This window comes from Gasterosteus aculeatus, chromosome 20, assembly GCF_964276395.1.
Source record: "Gasterosteus aculeatus chromosome 20, fGasAcu3.hap1.1, whole genome shotgun sequence".
Lineage (NCBI taxonomy): Eukaryota > Metazoa > Chordata > Actinopteri > Perciformes > Gasterosteidae > Gasterosteus > Gasterosteus aculeatus.
Genome location: NC_135707.1, coordinates 19,798,457 through 19,814,225, shown reverse-complemented (window position 1 = coordinate 19,814,225; position 15,769 = coordinate 19,798,457). Strand labels below are relative to the sequence as shown.

At 39.5% G+C, this 15,769-nt stretch overlaps 1 protein-coding gene across 3 annotated transcripts; it reads left to right on the top strand.

Moving 5' to 3' along the window:
- Window positions 1-440: 440 nt before the first annotated feature.
- Window positions 441-15,665, top strand: popdc1 (popeye domain cAMP effector 1). 3 transcript variants are annotated; one of them, XM_040165250.2, is made up of 8 exons: window positions 441-576; window positions 2,408-2,652; window positions 3,607-3,731; window positions 5,109-5,296; window positions 6,571-6,679; window positions 9,467-9,634; window positions 9,730-9,871; window positions 13,587-15,665. In XM_040165250.2, exons 2-8 carry the CDS (start codon window positions 2,424-2,426, stop codon window positions 13,712-13,714), a joined length of 1,089 nt encoding a protein of 362 aa, XP_040021184.1. In that variant the 5' UTR covers window positions 441-576; window positions 2,408-2,423; the 3' UTR covers window positions 13,715-15,665. The 3 variants fall into 3 exon arrangements, with proteins under 3 accessions (XP_040021184.1, XP_040021186.1, XP_077951441.1); XM_040165252.2 differs by lacking the exon at window positions 13,587-15,665 and adding an exon at window positions 11,762-13,397; XM_078095315.1 differs by having other exon boundaries at window positions 571-632.
- Window positions 15,666-15,769: the final 104 nt, after the last annotated feature.

The window sequence follows — 15,769 nt, the reverse complement described above, 5'->3', positions numbered from 1 at the left end:
CACAACTTCTGACACATTCACTTTTTTCCCACCTTTTTTGGTGCTTCCAAGGGATGGAATTTTCACGGAGATGACTTAGGTTGAATCTTGATTTAAGTTCATTTTGTGAAATTAATACATTCACTATTTAAAGAAAACAAACAAATGAATATTAAAAATAAGATATGTACTAAATGTGTGTTAAAATGTAAATACAACAATGTTTGATTTTGAATATATAATAAAAGCTTTATATAATTATAATAATTTGAATTTCATTTCAAACATTTAATTACCACCAAATCAACCAAAATTAAAGTGGGATGCTTTACTCTATATGTATGTCTTACTTCATATTCACTGGGGGTAAATACATGTAAAAGGATATATATACCGTAATACATTGACGGGTTAAGTCGTTCCGAGCCAGGTTTAAGCAGGCTGCGTCTCCCCCCTCAGACGCCCCGTTTTAGTCTCTCGGTGTCAGCTGTGTGGAATGTGACCCTCCCCCGCTACCCCCGAGGGTCCCGGGTGCAGCCACCAGCTGTTTCTCCCATGTTTCCCTGACATCTTTCCTCCTGCTCTGCTGTTGGATCGGTAAGTCAGCGTAAATTTCCCTCTCGCTACTTTGACGCGCAGTTATTCACTTGCAGGTATGAGAAAGTCCTTTGTCTTTATTCCCATCAATCGATTTTTTAACCAAATTCCCCCAGTGATCAGAAACAGCTCAACGGCACAATACGGCTACACTTTAAGGAAACATTTTCTAAACAGAATGTGACTATTACTCCATGAGTATGTGTACACTAATCTTTGACTAGAACAGATGAATAATATGACCGAGTTTTCCTATTCAAGCCATTGTCGAATTATAGGGGTTATGACATCGCGACATTGCAGTTCGGTAAAGTTGGTAAGATATTCACAGATTCAGACTTCCCGGTTTAACAACTCCAAAAAAACGTAATTTTACCACAACGAACCGCTTTGCGAGCTTGACGAATCATCTTGGTCTTAATGTGCGCAGGGAACGCCCGGAAGTACAATGCGGAAAATCACACGGATATTGCACGACCAAAGTTATGTAGTACACGAGTGGAATTTTTATTCTTGTACTGTTCTTTTCTTTAATCATTAATTTGAACATTTATTGCAAATAATATTCAACAACGTTACTGTTACGAATTCTAACATCACCAAATTCAACCCTACGTTCATTGACGTTAATTCATTGTTAATAATAATTATTAATAATAATAATTCTGAATATTCTAGTATAATTAATCAATAACCTACGATTCGTTCATGGGTTTGTTCTGGTTGTACTAAACCTGTTATTTATTAAAAATACTTTGGATTACTTATTCATAATAAACTAGAATATTTATTGCAATCAGTATTCAATAACTTCACCGTTATGAATTCACCAAAATACATCATTGGGCTTGTTCCTGTTAGTTTTTTGATTAAGTTAGCTCTTTCATAATTTTGAATAACTTCAAATACAGTGTAGTGAAATTAGTTTTCGACCACCAGGATCCCTGTGTCGGTAAAGCTACAATACTTGGTTAGGAAAATCTCTTTTAATGAATTTATTTTTTAGGACAGTGAAGTGCCGCCAATGTATTGGTAGTCACCAGCATATTATTATGCAAAACCACCGTGTTTTGAAGATAGAATTACTCCAAATTGAGCAAACTATCTAAATGTATTTAGCATAGAAGCAATATAAACAGTGTACTATTTGCTTTTGAGAAACCTGAATGTTGGTTAAGGGGCACTTTCATGAATTAATATACGCACCCAAAAACACAATACAGTATAGTAACTAAATGCTTCTTCTGAGAAAACATCTAACCCTGTCGCCATCAGTTTGGTATCATCAGTTATTTGGTCAAACTAGTGCAATTGTAAACCTATGTACTTTGTATTTGTCTTCACTAAACATATTGTATCACATATATTATGATAAGAGCCATCTTAAGTGGTTCACTCGTTTCATTTAATTTCAAGAAAGACCAATTTAAACACATAGAGGACCACAAGTGCTTTCAAACAGCCAGATGTCAAGCTGAAATCACAAAATTTAATGGCGCTACACTGCATTCAAATTAAGTTATTTAGAATTATGCAAAAGAAAATTTGATCAACTTGATTTAGTACAATACATAACAATAATAAAGAGTTGTAAATTGCAACTGTGTGCTTTATATATTACCATAATACCTTTTTGAGGTTTGAAACCTACAACCCTAACCCTAAGTGAGGAAAAATAATGGAAGATCATAAACAATAAGGATATGCAATTTTCTATCAACCACCTTTTCTAACAGGATAACAATGAAGTATGAAAAATAAGCTCAATAAGTAATTCAAGTAGCATGTTACCATCAGCCACATTTTCTCTCATGTTTCCCTTGTTTTCAAGGAAAGACTGCTGTAAGATGTCTTCTACTCCAGAGCTGCAACCCTTCCTCTTCACCACGCTGCCCTACTTTCAGCCAGCCACTTCATCAGTCCCGGCTTTGGCACTCAATAGCACCTCTTGCGAGGAGGGGGAGCAGACCCACCACCTCCTTTTCCATCTGGCGAGCCTGTCCTTGCTATTGGGTCTCGTCATCCCCACCACCCTTGCCCTGCACATGATCCTGTTGCGCCTCCTCTTGATGACAGGTATCCACAGTGCCACCTTTTCATGGCATTTATGCATTGTTAGCTTGGACAAGTACAAGTACAAAATGTACCACAGACTCTATTCACAAGTTCCCAAAGTTTTGGTAAATCATTAAAGCAAGCTTGTTGGGGATTAGTTTCAGTTAACATTTGTAAGACTGACATTGTTTTTCAAAAGCTGTCCTAAACACACAGGGATCTCTTCAACACAGCTAATGCCCTAAAAGGCTCTGACACGGCAGATAAAGTAAGGAGAGAATGGCGAATGGAAAAAGCCCTGACATGTTTATCTTATGCTTGGAACGAGAGTGGAAACAGGAAGCAGCCAGATTTATGGGATAACTTAGCATCTAAAATATTTGTATTGGCCTTTGGCAAAATCTATTCTCAGCATGTCTTACAGAAACAGATAGAGGACAGGGTAAGTGATTCTTGTAGTATCTTCTTGGGAGGTAACTTTAAAATAATCTTGGGATGTTCATAATCAAAGAATGGGTAATAACAGTATTAAGAATCATACGAAATTGAGGTAAATAAAAAAATCAGTTTATATGATACATAAATGAATGGTATAAGCTCTAATTAAATAACTTATAGATCAAGTATGTTCAATTTTTAAGGATAAAAATGATGAAAAGGACATACATTTTGTTCGATGGAGTCTTTTCATGCATTCCATTTTGTTAATTAAAAATGGAGTTTCCTTTTAATGTTTTATTTTAGTCTATGTATTTCTATGTCATTGCTCCGTGTTGACTTAATCTTAAACTAAAACCTCAATAACAAAAACAATTAAATTTAAGCAAGCAAGTAATCCACTGCACAATAAATAAGCCTCAGTAGTTACACATATCTTAAGTAATGGATATTTAGAAACTTTGAATTTAGACTTTAAACTTTAAATTTGTAAAAATACATGTTTTAATTGTTCTTCTGTCTCTTTAACCCTGTCAGGATGTACTCTCTTCATTGTGTGGGCGGCACTGTACAGGTGCAACCTGGATGTGATGGTTTGGAATGTGGTGTTTCTGGTGGTCAACTTCATGCACCTGTTCTTCCTCCTGTACAAGCGAAGACCGGTTAGTTTTTCAGTATACTCTTACCCATACCCCCAGTCGCTTTATATTCAGGCAATGTTCTCCAACACAATCTCAGACAATCGTGTCAAACCCCCGATGCTCTGCTTGAAGGTCATCCTGACTCAACCCAGGACACACAGACCAAAGAGCTTTTTGAGCTGTCCTGTTTTACTATAAATAAAACATTGCATGGAATATAAATACGCAATCAACTTAAATCAATCTTAGAAACTCCTGTTACGTTACTTTTTTGGGGGGTAGTATTTGGATTTTAATTCAATTCCATTTCAAAACACTATTCACAGGCGTTGTGTGTCATTTGCATGTACAGTCTAAAAAGTATAAGATACTGGTCTGAGATGAAGTGTTGTAGCATGCACAATATTTACCTCTAAAATGTGTAGTGGAATGCACACTCTTTACCTCTGGGATGTAATTGAATTAAAAGTACAGTTCGGTGGTGGATTGCAAAACATGTTCACACCTGGCTATCCACCTAGCTACTATGTAGGGAGCAGTATTTGCCCAATGCCAAGACAACGATGTTAGTTAATTTGCATGTATGTGCTTTGCCTGAAAGATTTAACATCAATGTTCAAAGTTGCTAAATTGAGATGCAGAATTACAAAGTTTGAATATAAAAATACACATTGATATTAAACAAATATGATTTACCATGGACGTAAACCTTTACATAATGAGCTAGATATTTGATTAAGATAATTGTTATTTTACATACATTTGTATGTAATTTAAGAAAGACCTAAAATACTGTATAAGTAATAATCATTTGTCTTTTAGAAAAAGATTTTAAAAATGTAATGTTGTCTTTGTTTGCATAATACCCAAATTAACAGCTGGATAATGACTGGATGAATTTAGAAAAAAACATTGTAGTTATGAACGAGTGTATAACCATAATTTGGTGATTCTCGATATGTATTTTTCATTATTTGCCACACAACCCCTAAAGATTGCAATTAAAAGGCATTTATATGATTCGTTATGAATCACAGTTTTTGACAACTTTTTCTGCCCGTAATCCTCCATAGCATTTAAAGAGAGAGGATTGGTCACGTGTCAATTCATTGTGTTTAAGTCCAATGCCCTGAAATATTTGCTATCCTGACGACACACTCTGCACGGCAGGTATTTGCAAGAAAAGTAGTGGGTTTTATAATATTATAACTATAGCCCATTACAATATTTGTTAGTAAGTCCTTTGCCTGACTGTTTCCTTGGAGCCATGTCAATAAATCCTCACCAATCCAGACAAGGGTTCCGAGAGGTCTCCTATCTTCGACAATTGCTAAAGATTATTTTCTATTTTACATATTCCTTAGAAGATGCATTAAGGCTGTGACTGTGTTCTGCTAGATTAAAATCGACAGGGAGTTGCAGTCTGTCTACAAGCGGATGTTTGAGCCGCTCCATGTGCAGGAGGCTCTTTTTCAGAGGCTCACAGGGCAGTTCTGCACCATACAGACTCTAAAGAAGGGCCAGGTTTATGCTGCCGAGGAGAAAACATCTGTGGACGAACGTCTCAGCATTCTCATCAAAGGAAAGTACGTGCTGTTCGTAGACCCTGATTAGATTAGACATGTCCAAGCATACTCACACCTATATGACATTACATTCATCACACCAAGAATTTTCAAGATAAACCTTTTGGTTTAATAAACATACCAGTTTTAAAGCAATGTAATTTTGAGCAGAGTGTCATGGTTTGGGTTCATGTCTGGTTTTATTTTGTAGTTTCTTGCCTCTGTTCTCCCTGGGTCACGCCACTTCCTGCCTTGTCCTGTCTTCCCCTGTGATTGTCTGTCATGTCATGATTGTTTCCAGCTGTTTCTAATCACCTGCACCTCCCTAGTGTATTTAAGCCATGTGTGTCTGTTGTCACTTGTCACGTCATTGTTTGTCATAGTTCCTGTTTCCCGACTACGTTTTCCGTTTTGGAATTTTGAGTTTGGAATTTTTTGACCATTAAAGTCCCTTTTTGTTTTCGAAAAACTCTGCGTTTGAGTCCTACCTTTATCCTCAGCACCTTCTTGAAACAGAGGCCTAAAAAGCGCCTAGTGCTAAAAAGGTTCAAGATATCACTGGATTCAGCGCGATCTCAGCTAACGATTTGCTGTGTTGTTTTCTGGACTAATTCGCATAATATATTTTCTAACTCGTGTAATACTAATTATATTTGTGTTTGGAGCCTTTTCACACAGATTAATTCGTGTTGAAGCAAAGACTCTAAAGCTTCGAAGGATGTGAAGCATTCACATATTTGTTGATGTGATGAGGTGATGAGTTCACAATATTCCTGTTAGAAGTTGGAGTTTGTTGGATTTTGCTCCAGTTTGGCCTCCTATATGGGGTAACTTGGGATGAACAGGTAGCAAATATACCTAGTTACATTCCACCACTGATCATAACATTTACACCTAACATACGTATAAAACCATGCAATTGAGTGCTTTTTATCAAAAGATGTACTACTACTGAGAATCAACGTTAATGGTGAACTTGTGACTTTTATTAACTATTAGCCTTTGGAACTTCTTTTGAAATCTCTGAAAGTGAATTTTGAACAATGTGATTAATTTTTTAATTGATCGTTTCTTGACAGGTAAAAATGGAACCTGAGATAAGTTTGGAGGTCAATTTGGAAACTTAATTGATTTTAAAAATAAAAGAAATGTGAGTAGGCAGGCTAAATGGTCATCAAGATAGCCTTTTTTGGGTTCACCCGTCAACTTAAGAAAATTAAGGCTAAAAATCACCTAAAGACATTTTCGTTAAAAAAATGAATCAGTTTTGAGTTATAACTTTTTCTTTTTGACAGGATGAAGGTATTGTATCGAGGTCATTTTCTTCACAACATCTATACCAATTCCTTCATTGACTCGCCAGAGTTCAGGTCCACTGAAATGCACAGAGGAGAGAAGTTTCAGGTAATTTGAATTTCCTCACTAAATTGCCTCACATGGTAAGGCATGTTGTTATCTCTATGTACAGTGCATCCGGAAAGTATTCACAGCGCTTTACTTTTTCCACATTTTGTTATGTTACAGCCTTATTCCAAAATGGATTAAATGCATTATTTTCCTCAACATTCTATACACAACAACCCATAATGACAAAGTGAAAACTATTTTTTGCAAATTTTTGCAAATCTGTTAAAAATAAAGAACGAAAACATAACACATCCAACCTGATGGAACTGGTATTCTGGTAGCCTTTGCCATGACACTCAAAATTTAGCTCAGGTGCATCCTGTTTCCACTGATCATCCTGTTTCCACTGATCATCCTTGAGAGTCTACAACTTGATTGGAGTCTACCTGTGCTAAATTCAGTTGATTGGACATGATTGAGAAAGGCACACACCTGTCTATATAAGGTATCACAGTTGACAGTGAATATCAGAGCATAAACCAAGCCATGAGGTCCAAGGAGTTATCTGTAGACCTCAGAGACAGAATTGTATCGAGGCACAGATCTGGCGAAGGGTAAAGAAAGATTTCTGCAGCATTGAAAGTCCCAATGAGCACAGTGGCCTCCATCATCCGGAAATGGAAGAAGTTTGGAACCACCAGGACTCTTCCTAGAGTTGGCCGCCCAGCCAGACTGAGCGATCGGGGGAGAAGGGCCTTAGTTAGAGAGGTGACCAGGAACCCGATTAACAGGAAAAAAGAGAGCGGGAAAAAAGGGAAGAAACCTTAGGGAGAACGTCAGAGGAGGGATCCCACTCCCGGGATGGACAGACTACAATGGATGCCATGTGTACAGAATGAACAATGTATAATACATGCAATTCCTATGACAGAAATGATTCAAGTGGGGAGGGAGAGCACAGAGACTTTAGGAGTGGGTAATGTCGGTTTATGAGTACAGTAATATGATTAATATCTAAAATAATGATGATGATGATGATGGCCGCAGCAGGCGTCAGCATGGCCACGGTAGGTGTCAGGACCAGGGTCCCGAAGGAACCACGATCTACGGAGACCTGATAGGGGAGAAAGCACAAAAAAAACCTCCCGGAAAGAAGCTGAATTAGTCATGTGCATTAATAAAACTTGAATTATGGTAGAACGAGAGCAGGAGAGAGGAGCTCGGTGTGTCCTAAGAATTCCCCCGGCATTCTAAGCCTATAGCAGCTTAACTAAGGGCTGGTCCGGACTAACCTGAGCCAGCCCTAACTATAGGCAGAATCAAAGAGGAACGTTTTAAGTTTTACTTTAAAAGAGCTGACCGAATCTGCCCCCCGGACTGAAAGTGGAACCTGGTTCCACAAAAGAGGAGCTTGATAACTGAAGGCTCTGGCCCCCAGCCTACTTTTTAAAACCATAGGAACAACAAGTAACCCAGCATCTATGGAGCGCAGTTGCCTTGTAGGGCAATACGGTGTTACAAGCTCTTGAAGATACAACGGTGCCTCACCAGCAAGTGCCTTTTAGGTGAGGAGAAGTACCTTAAAATCTATTCTTGATTTAACAGGGAGCCAGTGCAGACAGGTAACACTCCACTCCACAGATCAGGCCTGTTTGGTAGAGTGGCCAGACAGAAGCCACTCCTCAGTAAAAAGCACATGACAGCCCACCTGGAGTTTGCAAAACCGCACCTGAAGGACTCTCAGACCATGAGAAACAAAATTCTCTGGTCTGATGAAACAACGATTGAACTCTTTGGCCTGAATGCCAAGCGTCATGTCTGGAGGTAACCAGGCACTGCTCATCACCTGGCCAATACCATCCCTACAGTGAAGCATGGTGGTGGCAGCATCATGCTGTGGGGATGTTTTTCAGCGGGAGGAACTGGGAGCCTAGTCAGGATTGAGGGAAAGATGAATGCAGCAATGTACAGAGACTTCCTCGATGAAAACATGCTCCAAAGCGCTCTGGACCTCAGGTTAATCTTCCAACAGGACAACGACCTGAAGCACACAGCCAAGATAACAATGGAGTGGCTTCGGGACAACTCTGTGAATGTCCTTGAGTGGCCCAGCCAGAGCCCTGACTTGAACCCAATTGAACATCTCTGGAGAGTTCTGAAAATGGCTGTGCACCGACGCTCCCCATCCAACCTGATGGAACTTGAGAGGTTCTGCAAAGAAGAATGGGAGAAACTGCCGAGAAATAGGTGTGCCACGCTTGTGGAATCATACCCAAGAAGACTTGAGGCTGTAATTGCTGCCAAAGGTGCTTCAACAAAGTATTGAGCAAACGCTGTGAATACGGATGAACATGTTATTGGTTCGTTCTTTATTTTTAACAGATTTGCAAAAAACAGTTTTCACTTTGTTGTCATGGGTTGTTGTGTGTAGAATGTTGAGGAAAATTAATGAATTTAATCAATTTTGGAATAAGGTTGTAACATAAGAAAATGTGGAAAAAGTGAAGCACTGTGAATACTTTACTACTACTGTAGCCTTAATGAATAAATAGGTCAGAGCTAGGCGTGTTAACAGACCATTGTCATTGTCCGGGACAAGTCTGGGACAAACGGAAGATCCAATCAACAGCCATCATAGGTCATTAATTAGTATCGCCAGCAAAAAAAAGTGATCGGGGATCTGTAAAATATTATATTTGCTCCCTTTTTTTAAACACAATTTGTGATATGGTGCATAAGTCTGATCTGTGAACTGTTCCAATCCTTGAGTTTTATGAATCTCTTGTTGGTTTAGTCAGAGTTTAAACCAACATTGTGTTTTCTGCTTAATGATGTGTTTGACAGGTGACCATCATGGCCGAGGAGAACTGTAAATTCCTTTGTTGGTCTCGAGAGAGGCTCACCTACTTCCTGGAGTCCGATACTTTCCTAAATGAGGTGTTCAGATACCTCATCGGCAAAGACATTACCAACAAACTGTACTCTCTAAATGATCCCACACTCAGTGACAAGGTGGGGTTCAGGTCCATTATGCTGTTGATGTGTTACTGTTAGAGTTTGCCACTAAAAGATTGCTGATTTTACGGATGGGGGTGGATGTGTTCCAGGCTGTGAAGAAAATGGACCGTCAGCCAAGCCTATGCTCTCAGTTGTCTATGACGCAAATGAGGAACAGCATGGCGAGCAACAGCGACACTGATGATGTCCTTAACCAGATCCTACGAGGAGGTTCTGCTGGATCATCACTGCGTAAGTCACGTTGTGACCCCACAATATGTTCACGTGTGTCTTCAGGTTTTAAGCATGAGTGAAAACGTGAGTAATCAATTGGCTGATTTCCTAATATGTAACCTCTAATTTGAAATAATCTGTTATATCACAGTAGTACATGCACATTCCAAATATTCAATATATTTTGATTTTTTTAGTTGGTGTACCATTAATGTGATCTATTACTGCAAAGTGAGACCTGGCATAGCCAATGGGATTGTATAATCGGATGTTCAATTTATATACCCAAGGTACACCAAAATAAACATTCTACCCACCTCTTGGCATAATGAAACATAATACGGCTCATATTTCTCATGCTTTGGCGCTGTTAATGGAAAAGAGCTGTATCCCAAGTTAGATGAATTAGTTTGCTTTTGAAACCAATAGTAGTTTCAAATGTATGTGTCTCTTGACTGTCAGGTGACTAACAGTGGAAAACTCCCTTTGAAAATGGGAGGAAACCTTTTGCTTTTGTGAAAAAGTTTATTTCCAGGTACCATAATTGCTCTTGTCTGAACATATGACTTATTTTTCAATTTATGGATTGAGTATGTCGTAATTTATGTTATTCATTCTTTACACACACCCTTAACACTTCTGGCCACCCTTGGAGAGAGAATTGTTGCTCTCCAGTATTCCTCCTTTTTTAACATACTTTGAATATAAATTCCTTCTACTTTGGTGAGCCCAAAATCCCCAATTTTCCTCAGGACATTGCAATCTGTACAAATGCAACATCCCGTGGGTCCCTATCATTAAAACATGAAAAGCTCACCCCAAAATAAACGGGAGAAAAAAAGGAAGAAATCTTAGGGAGAGCGGCAGAGAAAGATCCCTCTACCATGATGGCAATAGATGATAGACGTAGAAGATTTGCAATGTTAGATACAGATAATCAGTGGAGCTTTTATTTTGAAATAGTGGGATTGGATGGGGGAGAGAGGGGTTACGAGACTAGAGAGAATGTTTGGCCTTCAAACTAAGAGGTTATCAAATGATAGGCCTCACTAACATTACAGTGAGAATTCCCTCGATGGGGCTTGTATTTAGAAATTATGGGATTGGGTGGAGGACAGAGGGGGAGAGAGGGAGTGAGGAGACAGAACAAATGTGTTCATACACAGAGGTTATTAAATGATAGGTCTCATCACAACCATTCATGTTTGAATTTCCTCCAAGAAGCTTTTATTAACATTCAATTAATAATCTATATCAAATAATAATCTCCCAGCTATTCTGAGAGAGAGTAAATTATTTTAAATTCAATAAAAATGCAATGGTCCAAATCTGCCCGGGAATGCAAGTGTATCTCTCTCTCTCACCCTCTTTCTAGTTGACTTGAGGAATAAATTTCAGGATATTATGACAAACCTTATCTGCCTGTCAATTGCTGCCTTTCTTTTATTACATTGGACAGTGCTGCTATGGCAAAAGCACCCCCACAAACAGCGTTATCCATGGACCTGACCTGCAAAGCCTTATAATCATCACATATTGGCAGAGTTGCACTTCAACAAAACTTGCAATAGCTTGCTGGTAGTTGACAAATGATGATTGAAATCATTTATTTAAGTCAATGCATTCTTTTTTCAGTCATTTGTGTTGTCATCTATGAAACTACAGAAATTTGGGGCCATTAAATGAAATGTTTTACCAGTCCTTCTTCAAAATCAGAATCAGAAGCTGATTATTACCACATATCTTATACATAGAGGAATTTCTTCTGGTGTTTGGTGCAGTTTTACGAGACAAATAGAATACAAATAAAAAAGCAAAAAAAAGTACGTTAAAGCAAATTATATGTTGGACTACTGGGTAAAAGTCCTGGGGATGGATTCTTTTCTTCTTTTTCTCACTTGGCACCAGTTCGTCAAGCTCCTGAAGTGACACCACCCTCGTTGGCCTCATCTTTGGTGGAGACGACTCCGCCTAAGGGTGAAGATTGACCAACTGGCTCGACGCTCTAAACCAGGGGTGCCCAATAGGTTGATCACGATCGACCAGTTGATCACAATCGACCAGTCGATCTCGAAGGCAGTATCAGTCGATTGCGTGCCATCAAAAAAAAAAAATCACGTCACGCATGTGTCTACTGTGGGAGATGACCGAAACAAATGCTAATACTAATTAGCGATCCTTGCTTACTAATGAACGCATTTAATTTCATTCCAAAGCAACCCACGCTGACTCCAGTAAGGTAATGACCTTGAATGAGCGGGATGCTTGTGACGGTTTCCTCCTGACAGATGAGAGGCTCGTTGTTTTCTTCATATCGACTCATTTTGCGCTGACAGCAGTGCCGCTGTTGTTTGGGATCTCTTCACCCCCACCCCGGTCCTCGGAGGGGAGGGGGGGTAGATCGCCATGACTTGGTTAGTTGTTAGTTGAAAAGTAGCTTGCGAGCCTGAAAAGTGTGGGCACCCTTGCTCTAAGCACATTGGAGATGGTTGTGGATTTCTAAAGAATTGCAGCACCCACCTTCCCCAATCACCCTGGGTGACTTCTGTTGTGGAGTCCTTCCGCCTCCTGGGCTCCATCATTATCCAGCAACTCAAGTGGGAGCTGAACACCAGCTCCATCACCAGGAAGGCTCAGCAGAGGATGTCCCAGACAGCTGAAGAAATTCAACCTGCCAAAGACAAAGCTGGTGCTCTCCTACACGGCCATCATTCTGTCCATCCTCTCCTCCTCCATCACCGTCCACTGCCAAGGACATGGACAGGCTGCAGAGTGTCATCCACTCTGCAGAGAGGGTGATCGGCTGCAATCTGCCGTCCGTCAAAGGACGGCAGACGGCTTGTTTTCCTCCAGGACTCTGAGGCGGGTAAAAAAGATTGTAGCCTGACCCCTCTCATCCGGACACAGACTTTTTGAGCTACTTTCCTCGGACAGGAGGCTGTGGGCCTTTAGGACCAAGACCTTACGCCACAGAAACAGTTTCTTTCCCTCATCAGCTGGTCTCATAAACCGAGTACCCCACTGACCCAGACATTACATCCCCAGGACATTTCCACAGTGGTTTCTTACCATGGAAATACATGTGCATACATGTGTGTTTTAATGTACGTATGATTTATTTATATTGTTCACTGTTGCGTGTATATTCTTATTTTACTAACTTATTTTTTAAATTTTATCAATATATTTTATTCTTGTATCGCACAAATCCCGAGACTTTTTTCGGTATGTGTAACATACGTGGCAATAAATGGCTTCTGATTCTGATCCTCAAAAAACGAAAATTCTAGTTTGAATACATAATCAATATGTGCATGTAACATAAAGCTCTCCTGTCGTATACTGCTCTGAGCAGGATGCATCCCAACCCATTGTATGAAATAAATACGAGGTGTCAAATTAAGCAAAACGATTTTAGACCAGCATCAGGCATTACACAGCCATTACTCCTGGCAAGGTTTTTAGAAATAAACAAACGCAATGCAAGAAAAACAAAAAATGCAATAATTTGTCGATAACAAATAAACATTCCTTTCCTTCATAACCAGCATCTTCTCTTGCACGTAAAGCTCTGCACGCTAGTCAACATAGCTGCTGTAACCAAATGAGAAGTTTTTCTATTTTATTTCAGAGGACATTTTTCATATGAGCAAAATGAAATTATAAAAATGTACTGGTCATGTGAAATTTATTTAGTTCATATATTCCAACTTAAATTTTATTTTTTTTCTAGAAAAATCTCCAGGAACCAAGGCCTCCTCAAAGATGAAACCCATAGAAGAAGGCATGGAAGATGATGTTTTTGAAGACACTCCTTCAAAGTCTCGCCATATGCCAAGTACTTCTACTGAGGAAGTGTAGCGAGGAGGGGAAGAATCGTATGCACTTGTTTAGCAACAACTAGAATGAAATATATACTTGAAATGCCAGCGTGGTAATCCATGCGTTTAAGCAAATGCATATCCATCTCCTATCAACTAAGGCCAGTTGAGGAATATCAGAAATATGTTTTGTGGTTATTGGAAAACAACACATAGTTTGTCCAACAGAGAGCAGTCGAAAATTCATTTTTACCCTGTAAAATCGTCTTATTGGAAGCCACTAGGAAAAGAAAATTATAGAAAATGCCACATGTTAAAGCCCACTTTGTTCTGGAGCTGTTTTGTCAAACATGCCCAATATTATGGCTCCAGGGGGCCTGGCTAGCCCACAGAACAGCCATGCCCCCCCATAAAGTTAGTAGCTTACTTGTTTGATCCTGTGCTTGAGCCACTATACACCCCAAAAGATCTATAGACAAGTTTCCTGAGTGAAATAGGCGGGCCGCCATTGGCCTTTCACTCTCCCAACGACTTCCGGTTGTGTCTGCAAAGCACTTCCGGTTAGCGAGTAAGCGTCTTTTACGGTCTTTGGTTAGCGTGCAGAAAAGGTAAACTATGGATGGTGTTACACGGCTCTGGGACATATTGTGCTGTTCACGGTTGCAACAACTCGTAGCGATTGCTGAATGTTTGGTCGGAAGGAGAATGTTTCGACCATCAACCATCTACAAGTGAGTAAAATGCTATAGATTTGCACTTAAATACGGAAGGCTTATCATTCGCGGAAGTCAACACAGTCTACTAATTATTACGCAGACGAATGTCAGCTTTTTCATAGAAAAAAAAAGTAAGTTAATACCTTTATCCATTCCGAAGCTATTAATAGATATGTCAGGGGTGCGCACTTTGACGCTCGTCAGTCGACTTTGAAGGGTTAAAGCATGCTTTTAGTGCAGGCAGGCTAGAGGGGATTACTTTTTATTTTTATTACTCTTCGTGTTCTGTTATATATTAACACACGGATACATACAAACATCTTAATATAAGATGGGCTAACGTACCTTCCAAAACACGGCGGCTGCATGGCTACAGGAACGTCCAGGTCCGGCGATACAGGTACAGCCTGCAGTCTCCACATCTCCCGTCTTGGTAACCAAAACCCAGGCGTTATGCGCTGAATTGTTAACGAACTGGCTTGGTTGAACATCGGCCTTCAGGTAAATTAAACTGCCCATATCGTGTAAAAGTACACAGCCCACTTTGTCGGAATGGAGGTACTGAAACGCCTCTGAGCTTTTCAGGTTATTAATTGCATTCCCATCCACCGCTATGGAATCAATAAAATAAGAAAAGATCTTGGATGTTGTGACGCTGGGCCATATCGACATGTTGTCCACCTATGATTACCTTACTTGGATGCGGAATGGTCAAAACACCATTTTTAACAAGATTTTCGGTCGAATGTTGCCATTCCAAAGCCATTTTTACACCACTACTCAGCCTGTGCCGGAAGTTCTTGGCAGAAACAGGAAGTAATCCGGAAGTGCCCGGGAAACTTGTCTATAGTGAGAGAGTAAATTATTTAATTCATGAACAATGGCAATTGCCCAAATCTGGTGGGGATGCACACGCCTGTTATCGCCCCCTCTTTCTAGTTGATTCAAGACTATTTTAGAATAGCATAATAAACCTTATCTGCCTGTCTATTGCTCAGTTTCTTTCAGTACACTGGTCAGTGCTGCTGTGGCAAAAGCACTTCCACAAACAGCGCTATCCATGGACCTGACACCACAGCGAAGCTATATAGGCATCACATATTGGCAGTGTTCATGTAACAACATTTGCAGTAGCCTGCTGGTTTGACTCATTTGTGTATGGATTGAAATTATTGAATTTGAGGAAATGCATTTTTTGTGTAGTTATGTATGGAACTACAAAAATGTGGGGCCATTAAATTAAATGTTTATCAGTCCTTCACGACTGCAAATGAACCCATTTGATTAGACTTTTTTTTGTTTTTGGTTTAAGATTGCACAAGTCACATATTACAATAATTATGAATAAGATAAAGATCAAATCTGTTTAGACCATTTTT